The sequence below is a fragment of the Scardinius erythrophthalmus genome, assembly GCF_964197995.2.
Source record: "Scardinius erythrophthalmus genome assembly, chromosome: 20".
NCBI lineage: Eukaryota > Metazoa > Chordata > Actinopteri > Cypriniformes > Leuciscidae > Scardinius > Scardinius erythrophthalmus.
This window is the reverse complement of record NC_138240.1, coordinates 8,671,807-8,693,888: the sequence shown is the minus strand read 5'-3', so window position 1 is coordinate 8,693,888 and position 22,082 is coordinate 8,671,807. Positions and strand designations below refer to the sequence as shown.

At 37.8% G+C, this 22,082-nt stretch overlaps 1 protein-coding gene across 2 annotated transcripts in view; it reads left to right on the top strand.

The window, feature by feature from the left end:
• Nucleotides 1–22,082, top strand: part of bcar3 (BCAR3 adaptor protein, NSP family member) — a 69,451-nt gene that overhangs the window by 4,722 nt on the left and 42,647 nt on the right. Inside the window, exons 2-3 of one of the 2 annotated variants that reach the window (XM_081348334.1) lie at nucleotides 4,911–5,066; nucleotides 8,689–8,803. In XM_081348334.1, coding sequence (XP_081204460.1) covers nucleotides 4,917–5,066; nucleotides 8,689–8,803 — 265 coding nt within the window. In that variant the 5' untranslated portion in view covers nucleotides 4,911–4,916. Of the gene's footprint in view, nucleotides 1–4,910; nucleotides 5,067–8,688; nucleotides 8,804–18,016; nucleotides 18,234–22,082 lie in introns of those variants that run through there. The other variant, XM_081348335.1, reaches the window with a different exon arrangement.

The window sequence follows — 22,082 nt, the reverse complement described above, 5'->3', positions numbered from 1 at the left end:
TGCCATTCTTGTTTTATAAAGAAATTTTACAAAAGAAATCAATGTGTAATGCTTTTAGAACATGAGAGACAAAAGTATGTTTGTTGGTTGGCAACCATATTATAGCGTTCTGGAAGAATGAGTTGATTTGAAACATGAATTAAGTGTTTTGGTAGTACTAGTGCATTTTGAATGTGAAATTAACTGCTGTGCCAAGCTGAGAGTTGGTTATTAGAACTGTGTAAAGAGTTTTGAGAAAATGACCTAAGTATTGAGAAATGTGCCCTTAGTACATTCACTAAAATGGGACCATTCAAAAACAGTTTTTGGGCCGCTGAAGAATATGTGCATAGAGCAGAATATATGTCTATACATATATTCTGCCTATGCACCATAAAGATCTTCTTTACACGTTTTCACCGACTGCACTATTTTAGTCTAGTCACATGTCTAAAAATGGAAATCAATATTAAAGAAAATTCAGGTAAACAAAATAAACAAACATAAAGGCAAAAATAAATAATAATAATAATTTTAACAGAAGTAAATTAAGAATTAATGGTCAAAGTCATTGGAGTGCAAAGGAGCCAGGCAGTCTCTTGTTTCTTTCCCTCCAAAACCATGAATCTGCAACCACAACAGAGGAAACAGGAAGGGGGCTTCTGTATCCCAAACAGGATGTTCAAAGCAACACAGTGTGTGACTTCACGTGTCTCCAGCCCACAGAGTGCAGTAATTAGTTCCTGTTGCATGCTTTAAAATCATCAGAGCTTTTTTCCACCCAGAATGTACAGTATATAGACCTCGCAGTAACAGTGAATGCTGTAGCATATTTGATGTCAGTCTAAAACATGCAGTATCGCTTGAAGAAGTGGATGAATCATATGATGAACATGATCTTGTTCAGCACTCTATCAATGGTTAAGATTCACAATCATATATGACATTGATATGTGGGTGCATGTGCATACTAAACTCTAAATGTGATTAAGCCATGTCAGGATGTATCTGTGCAATGTGGCTTTTAAAGAGATTGGATCATGAGATGCTTGAGCCCACTGAATGAATAACAGCCACACAACTGTGCTTCATCATCAGCATCCACCTTCAACTTCATCACATGAAGCAATAATACATATACTTTTAATAGTATACTTTTAGGAGCTTTTAGTCTGTTTACTGAATTAATTAATTATACAAATGCATACAAATTGGCAAATGCACTGGACCTGAAAACTAAACATCAAACTACATGTACTGTACCTAATGGAATGAATATAATTTAAACTGTGAAGCTAATAGCTTGAATATCATTTAAACCGAATCAACTATCAGTTGATTAAAGAGAAAGGCACTTGTTTGATTTAAGTGCTGCAAGGGTGGTCAGCTTTCTCTTTTCACCCAAACAACCTGTCCTCTGATGTGTGAGCCCCACCGTACATCTCTCCATGTGGCCACAGGGGCATTGACATTCACGACAGGAACAAACCTCCCCCAATTGTGTAAGCTACTCCTCTGATTGCTCCACCCCGGCTATACACTGACTGTGAGCACAGCTGGGCCTGCAACCCATATTGAATTAACTGCAACATTTTTTGCTGTATTGCCCCAGCAGCTTTATGAGTCATGTTCCACCTCTTCCACAGCTGCTTTTATTGCCCATTGTGTGAGAGTGGATGGGAGTTGATTGCTGGGAAAACAGGGACGTCAGGATCTTCCTGACTGGTGCATGTCTGCATTTGCAAAATGAAATACTGCAGGGCTCATAAAAACGAGATCAAGTTCAAGGGGTAGATGACAAATGAGTTAAGAAACTGAAACATGATTTAATTAAATATTTTCTTTCCACTCCAAACCCTGTTTTAATTTGGTGTCAAATTGTAGGCGCATTAATTTAGGACTCATCAATGTAGAGAAACCATACAGAAAATGCTGCTTGCTAAAGAAAAGATCACTTTTTGTATGCCTCATACATAAGTAATAATTCCAACAGTTAGTTCTGGTTCACATGGTGGAGATTTTTCAGTGACTACAAGTTACATTGATACAACAGTAGGCGGCGATTTTTCAGTGACTACAAGTTACATTGATACAACAGTAGGCGGCGATTTTTCAGTGACTACAAGTTACATTGATACAACAGTAGGCGGCAACAAATGTCTTTTTGAGTGAGTCACTGAATCATTCATTCAACCAATTCGTTCAATCACACTGAGTCATTCAGGGATGAGAGAAGTGAATGAGTCATTGAATCATTCTCTCTTTGTGACACTGATTCATTCAAGAACACCACTACTGTATGTTGCTCAGAGACGTGCAGGGATTAAATCTTTTGAAACTATTTTCGTTGGTGGAGCAAAAACAGATAAAATAACTTAATAAAATGTGTCTAAAATGTAAGTTACTGATTATTTACCTTTTGTTTATTGAACTGCTGCATAAAAGCAATATCACAAGCTATCATACGATTGGTGTGAATCTTATGGAAGCTTGTTTCCGCCACAAAAAAAAAAAAAAAAAAGATAATTGCGACTTTTTATCTCACAATTGCGAGTTTACATCTCGCAATTCTGACTTTATTTCTCAGAATTGCGAGATATAAAGTCAGAATTGCGTGAAATAAAGTCAGAATTCTGAGATATAAAGTCAGAATTGCGTGATATAAAGTCAGAATTCTGAGATATAAAGTCAGAATTGCGAGATATAAAGTCGCAATTGCGTCTTATAAAGTCAGAATTCTGACTTTTTTTCTCGCAATTGCGACTTTATATCACGCAATTCTGACTTTATATCTCAGAATTCTGACTTTATATCACGCAATTCTGACTTTATAACACATAATTGCGAGTTTATATCTCTCAATTCTGACATATTTTCTCAGAATTGTGAGATATAAAGTCCAATTCTAAGGGGGGAAAAAAAGACGGATACCTCAGAATAGTTTATATCTCACAATTCTGACTTTATAACACGCAATTGCGACTTTATATCATGCAATTCTGACTTTATATCTCCCAATTGCGTGATATAAAGTCAGAATTCTGAGATATAAAGTCAGAATTCTGAGATATAAAGTCAAAATTGTGTGATATAAAGTCGCAATTGCGAGAAAAAAAGTCAGAATTCTGACTTTATAACACGCAATTCTGACTTTATATCTCAGAATTCTGACTTTATAACACGCAATTGCGACTTTATATCATGCAATTCTGACTTTATATCTCCCAATTGCGTGATATAAAGTTAGAATTCTGAGATATAAAGTCAGAATGCTGAGATATAAAGTCAGAATTGCGTGATATAAAGTCGCAATTGCGAGAAAAAAAGTCAGAATTCTGACTTTATAACACGCAATTCTGACTTTATATCTCAGAATTCTGACTTTATAACACGCAATTGCGACTTTAAAACACGCAATTCTGACTTTATATCTCGCAATTCTGAGAAATAAAGTCAGAATTGCGAGATGTAAACTCGCAATTGTGAGATAAAAAGTCGCAATTATCTTTTAAAATGTTTTATTCTGTGGCGGAAACAAGCTTCCATAGAATCTACATCCCTGACATGATGAAACACTAAATAAAGCATGAGATGATGTTTAGGGCATGATTAGTTATGATTTGTGAAGTGGATTATTTTGTTGGCAGGAATAACCCTTGACAAAGCACTTCTCTTAGGCAAGGTGACAGGGTCTTCTGCTCTCTAGTGGAGCCCATACAGTCTATAAATACACTCACACACACACACACACACACACACACACACACACACACACACACACACACACACACACACACACACACACACACACACACACACACACACACACACACACACACACACACACACACACACACACACACACACACACACACACACACACACACACACACACACACACACACACACACACACACACACACACACACACACACACACACACACACACACAATCTCTCTCTCTCTCTCTCTCTCTCTCTCTCTCTCTCTCTCTCTCTCTCTCTCTCTCTCTCACACACACACACACACTAATATCTGTAATGGTCTTCCCTCTGGGTGTTCTTTTAAATGATAGGACATATCTTGCCAAGATATAAAAAATAAAAAAAAAACACTGCTGCCTCATCCAGCCTTTTTAATTAATTCAATTCCTCTGCATTTTTGTGTTGGAATCCAAATCTAAAAAGAAGACATACATCTTTCTGACCTGTGAATAACTGCCCCCACACAGAATGTCTTATGGAAGAGAAACTTTTAGGGATTTGTCCGATCATACTTTGAAGGAGAAAGGGAGTAGAAATGCTGCCCTCTCATAAATTAGCTATTAAACTCAAGGAAGCTGGATTGTATAGTACGCTAACACCATAAATCCATAGTGGGGTTTCACAGTCAGTTTGAGGGAGGATATCCAGAATCATGCACACACGCATCCAAACATGCACATACAGTATGCATGTATGCACATGTGCTCCACCCATCACACATGCACACACTCATGCACAACAGGGCATTGTGAATCACTTCTTAATCATAATGAAACTGTTCAAACCGCTTATTAGATTTCTTAGGAGTGAACATTAAGTACCATGTGCTTGCATTTTGCGGACCCTCAAGGCTCACAGAGAAAGAATCATGTGTAGACAGTATGTTGCAACCTCTGGATTGTGGGCTAATGTTTTTTTTTTTTGCTTCTATGAGCTGTCAAATATGAGGGCAGATGATTCTGTATAGTTTGCTTTATTTGTGTCTGAAGGCAAGGCTCATAAATTACTCAAATGTCATGTGTCAACAGTCAAATAACTCATGCCATGAATAGTTGATCATGAAAAAAGTTTAAATCTATCTATCCATCTAGTTTTTTTTTTATTATTATTTAAAAAGGCTCAAATAATCACTTTATTAACGCAAATAATGCTTTGCTTTTCTCCTAGCCTTCCATGCGGAGAATCTTTGAGGCATCACTTGGATATATTTCTATCATGAAGCACATGTCCATCTCAAAATGGCTAAGTCAACTGGGCTTACCTCAGTACTGCACGCTATTCGATGAAGAATATGATGGAGTGGAGGTAAAGTCAGCACACACTGTGAGTTTAGACACACACACACACACACACACACACACACACACACACACACACACACACACACACACACACACACACACACATGCACACAGTGCTGCATACCACATACAGCATTTAAACTACCATGCAATTATTCAAACAGTCATTTGAAATTCCATGACTGCCTGTGATTCTGTCTTATTTATAATCATAAACAACTGATGGAGCTGTTCAAAGTGAGCTTTGGAAATCAGTAAACATTGCAGAAAAGTGAAATCTAAACTTTGTGATTGAACTCAGGAAAACATGCTGAGATTCCTTTCACAGCATCTTACTGAATGTAGACCAGCTGATCTGACATCTGTATTTTCAGCCATGTTTTTCTTGGCAGCACATTCCACCTGGAATGTAAGTTCGTCCAGGAACAGCAGCAAATTGGAGATTCTGAAAGCATTTTTGTGGTTTACAGATGCCAGTATGCACGCTTGACTCTGATCATAGCGCTAAACTTCAGCTACTGCCAACAAAAGAGCTTAATTACACGAATAATCCTAAACTTTAAACTTCACTCTACATTTACACAGAAATGTTTGCTGGAACTTGGGCTATACAATTAACTGTGCCCATTTGACAGTGTCTCAAGGAGTTTGTTTGATGTCTAAAAACCCAGAAGGAGAGTGAAAGAAATTTGGTTAAAAGCATAATACTCCTAAATCGTACATCAAATCATTTTAGATTTTTTTTGTGCTTCCATTTACATTAGGGCTCTCCAATGCTGCTCCTGAGAACCACCTTCCTGTAGAGTTTAGCTCCACCTATAATTAATCAAACTGCTCCAGATAATCAAGATCTTCAGGATTAGGCTACTATAACTTTAGGCAGGTGTTGGAGCAGGTTGCAGTTGAACTCTGCAGGAAGGTGGCCCTTCAAGAGCAGGATCGGACACCCATGCATTAATACATTTGCACATCAAAACAGTTTCCACTTGCATTCTAGTCATAGGCATTATAGTTGAATGTAATGGAAAACTACCTGTTTTGTCGCACACAAGATGAGCCCCAGGTGGCTCATTTTCAGTGCCCTATAAAGAAGTCCAGTTGCTCTGAAATTATTTATTGTACACACTATAAAAACATTTGTAAAAGCAGTAAAAGTCACTGTCTTCCACACAATTATCCACTTTACAATTTAACCAGGACCCCATCCTTTGAAAGAGAGAAAAAAAATAGGAAAAGAGACACTCAACTGTCAAGAATGAAATGACCATAGCAATCAGAAACAACAGTAGTGTTGACACTGAGATGACCAAATGTCCATTATAGACTTACTGATTACACTGTGTAATGCCCATTAATGCTGAATCGTATTTCACTGATTACATCTAATGGAGTGCAGGGTAAAGTCTGGATTAAGAACAGCACCAATAAAACCACTATTGCAAATCCATTTCCACTTAAACTGGTGATGAAAGAGATGTTTTCTCTTTATTTTACAACTGATTTGAGTGACTAATATCTTTGTCCCACACACATGCAAAACAATCAGCGATTGAAATCTACAGCTGCCCACACATATACTATGGTACCATGATAGTACCAGGTAAATTATCATAGTGCATGAAAACTGTAATCGTTCAGACAGGGTTGGGAAAAATTCATCATTTAAAAATTATCTTCCTTGCAGGAAGTAGAATCTATTGCGAAAACTCAACAGGAATCATAGTATGACAGCATGCTCCACCAAATCTAAATACCAGTGTGTTTGTGAGTGTGTAGAAAAAATGCCTATGAAAGAAAAGAAAAACACTTTTTAAACTTAAGTCTTCATGAACTTGCTTTTTCCTTAAAATTATACTTATTGCACTCTCTTAATTCAGAATTTCTTTGGATCTATGTTCCTTTTCTGCTTCATTAAATTAAAGTTAGAATTTCAATTCTGCGTCCTGTTTGCTATACCTTACTTCAAATCCAGGAATTTGATTAGAATTTAAAAAGCATTCTCAGTTCAATTCTGCAACCCTGCTTTCATTACCACCACCACCACCATCATCATCATCATCATCAAAGTACCATATATGTGTCATCTGATACCATCACTGTACCATATCAAATTTTTTTTTTTTTTTGCACAAGTATATATGGGCACACATACACACAAAAGCTTAAAGCACCCACCTCATAGGACACTGGTGTAAGAACAACAAACCTACTGACAAAACAACAAAGTAGCACATCTCTTATATCTACCAGCCCACTCAAAGTGAGGTGTCTGAATAGCTCCTCAGTGACATGTTTTTGAAGTTTCAGCATGAGGGATTGATATGAGACCACACATGGTAAATTAAGAGTTTGAGGGAGCAGAGACTTTGCCATGGCTTGTTAGATTCATCTGTGGGTTGAAGGCAGTTGAACAATAGGCCCTTACCAGCATATGTTATCCCCTCTTTTTCCATCTCTTTGCCCCCCCCCCCCTCTCTCTCTCTCCCACACTGTCTTTCACTGACTCTCTTTGTGTCTACCATTCTGTCCATCCCTGTCCACCACCCTTTCTCTTTCCCCAAGCTAGCCTGTAAAAACAGAGACATGTTAGTGGGAAAGAGTGCTTGCTGCTGATGTATGGGATTCTGAATACATTGGATGAGGCAGATGAGATAAGACACACAAAGAGAGCAATGCAGCATGCATCTGTTTCTCCAGTGTTAGATCAACACGACTTCACCTCGCTGCACCAATTCAGTAGAACAGATTTCACACTGAACCGTGAGTCATGCTTAACAAATGACTTGGTAAAGGCGATTGGAATAAGAATGAATAGCACTTAGATTACCAGGACATTATAAAAAGTAGAATTTGCTTTATATTATATTTTTTCACTCTTTTATCTGAATAAAAAAAGCCATAGATTAAAACCAGTCATTTTAAATGCTATAAGAAAAATGTGGGCATTACAACATTAGGATTTACAGTATGAAAGTGAATACTAATTTTGAGATCAGCAGAAAATAACATGGTGTAGTTCAATAATTTTAAGTGCACATTAGATGGGGGAAATGAGCATGTACAATTAAATATGCAATCTACAGAAATAGCTAACATCTAAACAAAAAGCTAACACACAAACACATTAAAATCTTGCATACTATTTCGAACAGATAATATTAAAATCGGGATGCAGCCACAAAAAAACTGAGTGAACTCATTTTAGTTGTATTGACAAACTATGGCCAGTCCCAAATAACCCAATATGTTGTGGCATTGCATGTTTGTTACTGTTTATTTAGGAAGGAATGCTTTGGCATGTGCGCTGTAAATGCTAAACAGCAGAAAATAGCACATAACCCTTAAATTAAACGGCTCTTGTTTTGTCCTGCCGGGAACAATGAAAGCAGAGATGCTTTCTAAAACATAGCCGTGTGTTTTTGTTGTGTCAGAAGCAGAAGGAATGTAATGTTGTGAAAGCCACACAAGGCCGGACTCTGAGGAGTGGTGAGGCATGGGGCCGTAATGACACACTGTTAGCTTAAACCGTACACTTTTCTGATGTTTGTTTGCATGTGTGAATGATGGATAGCAATTAGTTCTAGTCCTTGTCATTCTCACCACACATTAAACCACTTCATCTCCATGTTTCTGTCTCTCTTTAGGACTTGTTGCACCTCACAGAGATGGATCTCTTGGGTTTGGGGGTCCAAAGTCGTCTCCATCGCATCCACATTCTCTCTAGCATCCAGGTGCTGCAAGAGCGTGAAGCAAAAAGAGGTTAGTCCTTCTTATTCTCACATGGGGCCTCATTATTAAAATGTGTGTATACACAGATTTGAACTTCCACTTGTCTTGTAAAGCCAGGTTTTTGACTATCAACCTGCTTAGACAGGAATGGTTCTTATATAAAGTGGCAAATCACTTAATTTTCATGTGACATTTAGGGGCCAAGTAAATCTAAAATCAGACTTAGCTGTAAGAACAAAGCTAAATATAAAATGCCCAATGATATCTAAATTTATTTGCTACTATGGCCCAATCCCAATTCTATTTTATACCCCTTCGCCTACCCCTAACCCTTCGCCTACCCCTTACCCTTGCCCCTTGAAACAGAGTGGCAAGGCGTAGGGGTGAAAATATTCCCCTAAGAAATGGGACACCACTACTACACCGTTACACGTCATTATACGTCGTTGCTAGCGCCTACGTCACAGGAGATGCGCCAATGTTTATCACAAACTTCCAAGATGCCGTCGTCAGCTGTAGTCATCTCAATTGCGTGAGTTACAGCAATTTTTTTGCATTTTTCTTCTGAAGTTCGCAAAAAACAATGGAGATGACGATATCTTCGACGCCTAAGTATTTTTGGACTTCAGGATACGTTGCTTGTTGTCAGCGCAAAAACGAATGAGCCTCCGGGTTTCCTAAGGTGTCCCTGTTTGATAAAGAACATACAAGACTGGTTGATCATGTTGCAAAAAGCACGAAACTGTGTAAGCACTGTTCGTTTATATCGTGTTCACATATAACCACAAGAAAACAATGCGTTCATAGCAGACGTACGGTAAAAGATAAGCCAATTCCCTGCCGCAATTGCATGCACCAGTTATCAGACATGAAAATATGTTGCGGGACTATCGTTAATGAACTTCAGCGATTTTTTTGCAAACGTTTCTTTGAAGAACATGCCCGTAAATATGAACACAAGATTGAATGTGACATAAAGAAAATGATTATTGGCAGTCATGTTGCCTCTGTAGCCGGTGTATGCAGGTACATTTCTCATACCCCTTCGTTTGATGTGTGGTCCCGAAAAATCTTCGTTTCAAGGGCTATATGGCCCTTCCCCCTACCCCTACCCCTCCAAGCAAAAGAGAATCGAGACAGCCCTACCCCTTCACGGGAACGCGCAAAAATGGAGGGGTATAGGGCCAAGGGGTAGGGGCAAGGGGTGAATTGGGATTGAGCCTAAATGTCTTAAAATGCCACAAACTTATAAATCCAGCTCTTCAGTTCTACACTTTATAGCAGGCAGACATTTGTTTGAAATGGAAATCATTTGTAACATTATAAATGTCTTTACTGTCGATTAAACTTAATGTGTATTTCCTGAATAAATGTTATAATTTCTTAGAAGAAAAAAAAATCTTACCTGCCCCAAACTTTGGAAAAGCTGTGTAGATAGAAGCTGTACTTGTATGTCTATCTCCTACATAGACAATAGCTGCCGGATGGCCACTGACTGAACTGACTGGCCTTCTGCTACTTTTATGGGCTTTTTAAAATACAAAAGGTGTAACAGAATCATTAAACTCAAGGACTAAACCAGTCATTAAAGTATCCCTCTCTATGCAGTATGCACACACCTCCTCATGAACCAGTGGTGTAAAAACAGAAGCAGGAGCTTATCTCTTCATGGATGTTTTCTCTAGCTGGGCTGATTCTGCGGTTCCTGTCCTCTTGTCTCTGAAGCCCTGCTTGTACTGGACAGCCTGTGACTATGTCTGTCCATGCGTAGAGACCAGCACTGAAGAGCTTCATTAATCACAGCAAGCCTGCATGTGGGAGAAGAGTTCAGGACAAAGCCACAGGCACATTATGCTCAGGGACAAATACATATGGGGTCAAATCAACATGGATTAGTTCACAAAACGAAGCATTGGAGTTCAGGACAGATCCCCTTGTCGAGTATTGTGTGTGTGTAATGGTAGTGTCTATATAAGCTTGACGCCAACTCAGCTTGGTGGCAAAGTTTTCATATGAGATAAACATAATTATGCTATCCTCAAGATCTCTGAGGAGTCACCTTGAAGCCTTGAAAGCAATACGCAGCTCGTCAGTTTGCTGAAATTATAGAGATTACGGTTCATCAGAGAACACTCAGAAACATAAGAAGCATTTACTGTCAACACAGATAGTGAGTCACGAATGGACTTGTTTCCGCACACTCACACAGACATCCTTCCGACTGACTATACACCTCTCAGTGTTGCCATGTCTGCTTATATTAGGATGGACTTCAAAAACTAAACTAGGCCTAATCATTATCCTTACAGTTTAGACATTGTCTTACTAACAGACTGAAAACGGTATCACTAGCACAAGTACATTCAGTGTAAACATTTTTCCCCTCACCAGTGTCACTCATGTGTGGCTTTAAACATTAAGTCCAAATATTCTGTAAAGCTGCTTTGAAAAAACATGGAATGTTAAGTTAAAAATGAGTTATTATAAGTGACTCTGAATTTGGACTCTGGTCGCTTATAAATATAAAGAATGCAGGCTGCATTCTTATGGGGTTTATTTACAAAATACTGTCACGTATTTGGTGTTGATAGTGCTTCCCCACAATTATGAACGAACAATAATAGCCATCATGAAAAATTCCCACCTGCCATTTGAGCCAAGGTTTACTTTGTGTCATTAATCATATAGTTTGCTTCTCCTTTTCTTCCATGTTTCTGCCTTTCTCAGGCCCTCTTCTAACCCACTGATAAACAAATACAAAAAGATTTAATTATTGATTTTGTTGGCCCGTTGTATGTATTAAAAAAAGAAAAAATTTGGAGCATGATGCATTAAAAATAAGTCTTAACTCCAAGTTTATTCTATAATAAATAAGATTAGCATGCGTCACCCACACGAGAGCACGAAAAAATGACTTGTCGCTTATTTTGGATGAGGCAGGTTGTTTATTCTGAGCTTGTTTTCATACCAATTTGCTTGTTTCTTTTTAGCAAAATCTGGCAACACTGCCACCCCTAACCTTCCATCAAACAGACACAGACGCGTGTCTATGTAGAGAAGGAGCAGACACACGCTGCTGTGTGCAGGAGCTGCCAGGTGATTATAAACTCTTTCGCCCATCCCGTAATCCCGGCAGTCAGCGTTGCTGTGGGGGCACCCCTCCACTGTGTGTAATTAAGTCCTTAAAAAGCATGTCAAGACACACACACACACACACAAACACTGGGCTGACAGGCTGAGGCTCGTTTCCCAGGCATAACATACTACCTCGACTCCATTGCTATAGAGACTCTGACACTTTTGAAAATGGGCTGTTGAATTAGATATCTTGGATCAGCGAGCTTGCAAATAAAATGGTCTCCAAGCTTTGTAACCTTAAGGAAAAGTTTTGAACAGCTTTTGAACAAATGCATGGATTATTTTATCCTACAAATCAAGCAGTCTGTAACACAAACTTTTGTTTACAACACAGGCAATAGTTTTAAGTAGTCTGAAAACGTAGTATTCTGGTATAGTGAGTGGTTAAAAGACGTCTGGTCTTGACTGGCATGGTCCCGTGCTTGAGGACAATAACTATTGTTTTCCTAAAAAGTTTGGGCTGTTTGAGGACTCAATAGGTGGTCTGATTAAACCAGTTTCAACAACTTTAACAGCCTATTCTAGTAGTGTCTCCATTCAACCCCTGTAGTCCTCACTTCCTGTGAGAAATGCAAATGTTACACATGCAATTTCATAGACCACCATGCTCCATTCAAAGAGAGGTACAGTCCACTGCTGCGGCCTTGTGAGAGATCTTGATAGTTTCATAAGAAAACGTGGTTTTCTCCAAGACAGCTAGCAAAATTATTGTAACAACTGTTTTCAAATTTTATACTACATACAAAAAGTATATTTTTTATTTAAGCTTATTTATTTATTCATCAAAACACTACAATTTCCCATAAAAATCAGTTCACATGAACTATTTTATGTTTTTACTTTATTATAGGTAGTTGTTTGAAATCAATTTCCCAAGCATTTCTACCTGTAAAAGTGCATATTTGAAAAGCATTAAGAATCCAGTTGCCCCCAAAAATAAAAGGTCTGTCATTTATTTACTCACCCTCATGTTGTGCCAAACCTGTGTCATCTGTTGAACACAGAGATGTTTAGTTTAAAAGACAATTCAGGCACTACTGTATTTTAGTCGGAGCCTTTTGTGTAGTTGAAAAACGTGTCAGTGCATAAACAGTACTCACATGTATTTGGAGCACGGCATTGCAGTGATGTTCAATGATGACAGGCTGCTCTTGTGTAGAAGGCTGGAGTATACTATTAAATAAAGCATGCTATTAAATGGGTGGTTGGCTCACTGCCTTCCATGCTCTCAGTGCAGACTGGAGATTCATTCAAAGGGATGCCACCACATATAAAAAATTCCATACATAAGCAGTTCTGAGCTACATAATAGCCAAGGTTAGCAATTAATCATTCTAGGTAGGTTTCATAATTTTGTTTATTATTATTTTACTTATTACGTAATTCATTTTTTAGTTTTTTGCAGAAACTAAGATGAAGACTACGCATGAAAATGGTTAAATTACAGAGTATATATATACTCAAATTAAATCCCAGTTATGCAGTTCTTTCATTAAGCACTTTGGGTGTTTTGTAAAGCCTAATCCTGCATAAGCATTAGAAAAAAAAGAAGCAGCAGAATCGTAAATATTTTGAGAGCCAGGGTTGATCCTGTGAGAAAACGTGAGAAAACTCAACACAGTCAGATGAAAGCCCAGGGTGTCTCTTGGATATATTCTGGGCGTTTCTAGGGAGTTTTGTGGGAAAACTCTTCCCTGTCCTTGTGCTCACACTGGGTGTGAGAGTAGAGCTGGCATACTGCTCCTTCACCCTTCAGTCACATCCAGCTCAGTGCCAGCATTTCATACATGTAAACACATTTCCCAGCCAGAAGGAACAGCTGGGCCCCCTCTTTAAAAAACTCTGTTTTGAAATTGAATACATGTCCAAAATAAATCATGACGGATGATACTGGGACATAAAGTAGCCATTGCTGCTGCTCTGTGAAAAGCTTTTCAGATACCTGCATTAAGCTCTCTTGTCTGCTAGACAAATGTGACCTGTAGAAAGTGTTCATTACTCCTCTGAACAATGTTTAAATAGGTTTAGCAGGAGGGTTGTGCTGGCATTCTGCCAAGTTCGACAACATGCCCAAAGTCTCTAGTATAGTATTGCTGACGCAATATTTGATTTAATGCAAAAACACAAATTACATTATACATTATAAAATTATATTATAGAAGACATTATAAAATAAAAAATGACTGATTTCTTACTTTCTTAGTGCATGTTTTTGGTTTTACTGTGAATGATTCATCAATGCATGTTAGTCCGAAGACAAATTAAAAAAAGAGACAAAAAAATCTTTGGATTATGTATAATTAAAACTTGCTCCACCTCTGACACAGCTTTTCTTGTTTAGCTGACATGGTCAAGACCTCTTAATTTTTAAGCTGCCCAACCACCTGTCATATAGAGATCACTTTTTACAATCCAGATGGATAAAATTAAGTTCTGCCTATTTTCTATTTTCTTTATTAAACATCCCATTTTACTTTGAAAAACATCACATGGGATTACCTGTTTTTTTAATATGTGGTATCAGTTGTTCCCCAATGAAAAATTATAGAATCTTAATAAATGTCATTTTGACAAAATCTCTAGAAAGTCATTTTTAAAATTATGTGAGCTTACCATATGAATTTGAAATATGTCGTCTACTTAGAATACACAGTATATATGAAGTTTCTTTCTTAGTAAAGATAATTTTACTTTCACTCCATATTTATCCAGCGACCTGGAATAGAGTTACACTTATGCAAGTAAGAATGCAGGAACCGGACAACCAGCCACCAGTGGCCATTTAGTCCATCAATATGACCGTGCTTGTCCATGTGTAAGTGGCAGCTAAACTCCCCCTGATGACAGCTAGACTGTAAACCGAGAGGTCAGATGTAGTGATGCTCATTGCTCACTGCTGATGGTGCCGGTGTTGGAAAATACCAGCCATGACAAGCAGATCCCACATCATGTTTATCTGAGGCACGATACGATAAAGCTGATAAGACTGGAGCAAGTTGTTGCTCAATTTTAACATGGGTTTTATCCAGTAACAGTTTAATAAGGCTTTATAGTTAGTCTCCCAGGGTATACAATGGAATTATGCATGCACCATTACCCTCTTAATGACTTTATAAAGATTCTTAAAAGACTGAGCTTAGTGGTAAAGTTTGTAAAAGTCAGTGTATAAATAATGATTATCACATCACGTATACAGTCCACGGTTTTATGATTCAGAAAATCAGTCATGAGAGGAAATTAATATTTTCCTGTTGAAAACATGATTACATGTTGTGGAATTGGGCGAGACAGTTTACATTTCATACTTTGATAACTGTTCAGCCTTGAGTGGAACCAGCAGAATGAAGACAAGCAACACGTTCCCTTTCACAAAAACAGAGATAAGAAGAAAATAATTAGACAAGCTCTAGATCCCTTCTGAGGGACACTTCCTGTGTCCATCTTGAGGCATTCTGAAAGACATTTGGCAGCACAAAGTCAAAGATGTGCTTCCATCTTTCATCTCTTTTATTTGTATGTACATATAAAAATATTTCCACACGATTAAGAATTATTCACCAAGCTTCAAATAATAGAAAAATTAGCTTTGGTAAGTAAAAAACAGTTACTTACTAGTTTGCTTGTTTCTTTATTGGGAACTGCAACATAACACTTATAACAATCTCATATTTGATGCTGCGAGGAAAACAAAAATCGCAAAAATTCCAGTCATGAGGACATACTTTCATTTTTTTTTTTCTTAAAAAAAAAAAAAAAAAAAAAAAAGCTAACATTGTAATCACTGAGGTCAGATTACATCAGACACATGGTTACAAACAAAGCGCTATGTATCGTTGCTCTTTACTTGTGTCTTCTGTGACCATCCCTCCTCCTCCAGTCGGAGCTGCTTTGCTCTGCTCTGCTGGGGGCTGAAGGTGGTCCGGCCAGGCATGCTGACTCCATGTTAAGGTGCCTAAGGAGATGAGATCATCAGATTAAATCAAAGAATGTCTGCTCTCAATCACTGGCATTAGGGCTGGCCCTCATAAAGGTAAATGCCATGCAATAGTGGAAATGTGTCAAGCGCTAGAGATTTTGCAATTCTGACCACAGTAGAGACATTGATATCACAAGCAGCAGGCAGTTCTGCTTTATGTTACACGCGTGAGTGACAAAGAAACATGGAGTAAGGAGAAAAAACAAGTCAAGTTGAAGAAGAACTTGTTATTATAGCGAGTTGTTTTTCAAGTTAAAACAGAGTTAATTACTGTTGTTAAGCAACATTGCAATTGCATTAATGTGAATCAGTTGATGTGCGGCCACAGCTATTTTACCAGGACTTCAAATGTGGCTCATCCAATCCGAATTTACTTAATGTGAATGTGTTTTGCCAGACTTTGCCATTCATTTGTTACGGATATTGTTATCTTTGGTTGCGTCTACCATATTTGGACACCAGGGCTGAACAAGCCAGACATGCTGACACACTCACCATAACTCTTCCCTTTTAGTGATCTATTGCCTGTGTCACATCATAAACGCTCTATTTCAAAGTGTGCATGTTTAATTGCACAGAGCCAAAGATTGATAATAGCACTTTGAGTGGTGTCTTTGACAGATGTATATATATATTTTATGACAATGTTTCAACACTTTGACAAATGGTATTCTAGGCAGGTGTGCTGTAACTTAAGGAGGCCTATTTCAATCCAGATGTCTCCTTTTCAGTGCACACACTTTGTTAGTAGAGGGTTCATTTTGTGGCACTAGTGTTTATGCACTTTTGGTATGTAAATGGAACTCTACAACACTAGAATCTTTATTATAAAATGGATAGTTTTGGTTTGAGATACTGATTGGTCAGTAAAATGTACCACTCATCCTAAAAAAACAATATAGACATGAAACATCTGTTAATTTAGCAAACTGTGTATATAACTGCACAGCACCCATAGAAGATAGCTATTGTTGTGCATGTTATGTGTATCTATTGTTATGTGAGGATTTTGGAGCTGCATTGGCAGGTGTTCCAATGTTTTGCACAACATTCAGATGGTAACTGAGTGACAAAACAAACCTTTGAATCACCTGCATGATCATCACGCTCTCCTTAGCCTTTAGTCAGATCACACCGCGCCCCATCTCTCTGCCTGAATCATTGGGGAAGGAACCCTGCCTTTGTCATTTGTTATCGTCCCACTGACAATGAAGAGGAATCCAAGGACAATGAGACGGGAAATTCTGTTCCTCAGAGACAACAGTAAAAAAAAAAACATTTAGCTATTCCGATTAGCCATTTCTGAAAAAGCATTTGGTAACACTTTTGCTGAGACCCAATTTGCCTACTTATACTATGCCCTAAAAGTATCCACAGTTAAAATCCTCCACATTCAATTTAATTTAATTTACAACCATATCTGAGAGAAATGTAGTAGCACGTTGAATACTTTGGAATACTCACTTTAAAATACTACGATTTGGGACACATTAATTCTAATTTGGAAGACTATTTAGGACGGATAGTATGCAAATTGTGACGCAGCATTTATTTTGATAGTCCACTTTAGACATTCTACTAACTATAAGTAGCTGCATGTCAACCACCACTCATTAGAGTATTAGTTGACTGTCTGCTTAATTTCTGCTACCACTTTATTTTGATGGTCCCCCAACACTCTACTGACTGTAAGTAAATGCAAGTACATGTCAACTTATTCTCCTAACCCTAACCTAACAGTCTACTAATACTCTGAGAGTTAGTTTACATGTAGTTGCAAATTAATGAGATTTAGTTGCAAAGTGATTTCGATAGTCTAAAGAGGACTATTTCAGTTCTTCAGTTATTTCAATTGTTAGTATTACTTTCACACATAACAGAAACTGTGATACTTGTTCAAAAAGTTAACTTGAACAAAAAGGGGCCAGTAATGTGCGGACTGGACACAAGACAGAGGAGAAAGCTGCTGGGGGCAGGGGCCGGCTAGTCGGTTATGAGATGACTCCTCAAGTTCCGCCCATTGGAGAGGGTGTGTCTGGGAAATCCTAAATCACTCCTTTGGGGGCTGAACTTAGGAGAGAGAGAGAGAGAGAGAGAGAGAGAGTGTGTGAGAGAGAGAGAGACTTGGAGGAGATTGTAAGACTGCTTGAAAAACACCGGCACAGTTCATAGTGGGAGGTCAGTGGCAACATAACAGGATTGTCATTCACGCACGTCTTGTTGTCCATCAGTGTGAATCTGTGCACTAGATCGCTATGCTTGGTGTGAAACTGTGAAACTCTTACAGACTGCATAAGGAGAATATTCGGTTTTTACATACCTGGAGAAACCATAACCTTAAGCCAGGTAAGAAAAATAACACTTTTTTTTGCATTATATATATATATATATATATATATATATATAACTTTGGCTCTTTGAACAACAAAAAATGCCATTTATGATTGTCTAAGCTTGTAAACTGTCTGTGACACTTCGTGTGTTAGATTCAGTAGCTGACAGTAGCTGTTGTGAGGAGGGGTGTGTGTGTTTTATAAAGTTTCGCAGCAGCAGCATCTATTGTCTTTGGAGTTGCTCATGTGGAAAACAGTAGCAGCCACTGCTGAGGACTTTAATACATTTGTGATTAACATGCCACAAATCTCACTAGTCGACTCACAGGCTGAATACAGCACTGCGGGTCACATCGGGTAGCAGGAGGGTTGAGGCTTGACATCTCCGCTCACCCCTTCCTGCTCAACAAAAGAAGGGTCCATTAAAGATTGACTATTGCTTGACTGTTGATGACTGTAAAAGAGAAAGCTATGAAATTAGTATTTTTGGCTAGTCTCTATTATTATTAGTAGTATATTTTACTTTTATAACAAGAACAACAAAATATAAAAAAGCACATCATTAAAAAAATAAAATAATGTTAACATAAAAATTGTTTCTGGTCTGGCCAAAATGTCCACAGAAATGCACATATCGAATAAGGGCATTAAAACGCAGAAAAGGTGTTGATGTGACCATTCCTTGATAAAATCTTGTCATCTTATTTAGCATAATCAATGGATTGTGCATGTAAACACTCAATAACTATTAAAAACTTGCATATTAAAAAACAAAATATACAGCAGAGGAACTGACACCCTTTTCTGTTTTGGTCTCATTCTGTCCTCCCTTCGTTGCTCTTGCCGTTTGTTTGTGTGTAGTGTTTTCCTCTCAACATGCTCATTACAGTAATTAGGGAGCAGTCGTGTTGCATGTGATTGGAATGGTAGATCTTAAAGGATCTACTTTTAGCACATAGAGCTGAGAGAGACGGATGTGACCGCTGACTCCACGCCTTCAGTGAATGGGCGTGTGGTGTGTTCACAAGTCTGTGTGGATTTCCACACTTCCTATTTTGATAAGCCTTAGCGATGGGACTGCGTAATGAACCACTCAGGCCTGATTTGTGGATGTTGACTACTGGTAAGGGAGTCCGAGTTGAAGTAGAAAGTGTTGTGTCTGTCATGGGGGGCGGAGGAGAGATGTTGATGTATTGTTGCCCATATGTTCATCGCTCTGTGTGCAGCCGAGTGGTCCGCATTGAGGGAACTATGGTGCATTCTTGGTTGTTTTGTCTCCTTTTGCTTTACTGCTATTGTCAGTGACAATGGGACCCTCAATCAATGAGAGAAACACAGTGATGTCATACAGGAAGTACTAGAACTCTCACTCTACAAAATCTAGACTAGTAGTTCTCAGATTGTTTTGCTTCAAGACATACATTACCGTTCAATAGTTTGGGGTCAGTAAAAATATTGTGAAATATTAATACAATTTAAAATGACTGTTTTATTTTTAAATATATATTTTAAAATGTAATTTATTCCTGTGATTGCATAGCTGAATGTTCGGCAGCCATTACCCCAGCCATCAGTGTCACATGATCCTTCAGAAATCATTCTAATAGGCTTGGTTATCAATGTTGAAAACAGTTGTTCTGCTTAATATTTTTGTGGATGTTGTGGTGCAATGTAAATGTCATTAATGTCACATTTAAACAATTTAATGCAACCTGAATAAACAAAGGTATTATTATTATTTTTTTTACAAATCCTACTGACCCCAAACTTTTCAATGGTAATGTACATTTTACATAGGGATAGTTCCAAATTTCCAAAAATCCAAATTCTGTCATTAATTACTCACCGCCACGTCCACGTCTCAAACCCGTAAGACTTTCGTTTATCTTCGGAAAACAAATGAAGATCTTTTTGGTGAAACTTTCAAACAGTTCATAAAGAGATCATAAACTAATCTATATAAGTTGAGCGGTTTTGTCCAAAATTTCTAGAGACACAATCACTTTATATGATGAACAGATTGAATTTTGGCTTTTATATTCACATTGAAACATTCATCAACTCACACATCAGTTGTGGTAAACGGAATGTTCGCGTGACGTGCGAGAACCAACACTGTAAACCCAGATTTTGTTTCTAATTAAACTTACGAGTAATCATTACTTATTCTTTTATGTTTAGTAAAAACCTGCTATCATTACTAAACAACATTAGTTGTTTGTACTATTTAGCTGAAAGATTCATTGCACTAATCATGTTAAGCTAAGATAACTCGCTATGTTAAGCTTTTGTAAGGGAGGGGCGTGGCCTATTTAAACAGGTGACGGTGCGCAGAGTGCGCCATTTAAATTTTGAACCGAAGAGTCGAACATTACCAGCTTAACTTATTACTAAACAGACTGACTTTATTTCTGTCAGACGTCTACAAAAGATCTTGTTGAGAATCAACAGAGGTTTAGATGTTGATTATTTAGTTTCATTTGTAGTCACCATGATGGTGAAAGGTGTTGGCTTTAGTTGGACTCTTGCCTGTGACATTTAAACATTATATTATCTGTGGCTGCTTTAACTGTGACTTTGAAAGGCACAATAGTTATAGCAAAAAGCCAAGAGTAAACTGATCAATCGATTGTAACTGCCTATTAATGCTGTTATCAATAGAGATTATAAGTCACTAAAGTCAATAGCACTTGACTTTTGCTGTTATTTTCCAGCAGAAAATCCAACGGAATTGTATATGAATCTCAACAATGGTGATACTTGCAATGCATGCTGGGTACCAAATAGTAAACCTATTATCCTAAACCATGTAAATACAACATAACATGTTTAGTTTCAGCTTGTGTAAAAGGTTAGGGATATATGTTAATACAACTCAACATGTTTAGTTTCTGCTTGTGTAAAAACTAAAGTGGTATAAGGCAACGGGTTTCCTCGCAATTTGTGAGTAAAGTCAACTAATTCGGGTTAAGAGTGAATGAGGTTCATTCTTGTGTGTCAAGCAGGTTCGGTTGAGCTTCTGTTAATGTTTGCTAATCAATGTTTAAAGGAATAAATAAGTGAATAAAAGCCTAAATTAAATCTGTTCATCATATCTTTATATGTCGATCAAGTCTCTTCAGAAAATTTGGACTAAACCGCACAATTCATATTTTTACAATCTCTTTATGAGCTTTTTGAAGTGCCATCAAAAAGATCTTCATTTGTGTTCTGAAGATGAACAAAAGTCTTACAGGTGTGAAACGACATGAGGGTGAGTAATTAATGAGAGTAATTAATACATTTTTGGGTGTACTCAAACCCGAAAGACCTTTGTTCATCTTCTGAACACAAATTAAGATATTTTTGTTGAAATCCTCAGGAGGGGCTCCATTGACAGCTATTTAATTAACAAAAATTTATAAAAAAAAAGGTAGGAAAGACATCGTTAAAATAGTCCATGTGACTACATTGGTTCAACCTTAATTTTATGAAGCAACGAAAAAACAAAATATCGACTTTATTCAGTCATTTCCTCTCTTCTGTATCAGTCTCCGACACACGTTCATGAAAGCACCACAACGCTTGCGTGACGCCTTCCTCTACTTGTAGGTCATATGTCATAACACCAATTCCTGCGTCATCACCACACACACACACACACACACACGCGCGCGCGCGCGCACATGCGTCATGGTGCTCTCATGAACGCGCGCCGGAGACTGAGACAGAAGAGAAGAAATTACTGAATAAAGTCGATATTTTGTTTTTTTGGCACACAAAAAGTATTCTCGTAGATTCATAAAATTAAGGTTGAACCACAATGTTTTTCATACCTTTCTGGGCCTTCACAGTGTTAATTAAATAGCTGTCAATGGAGCCA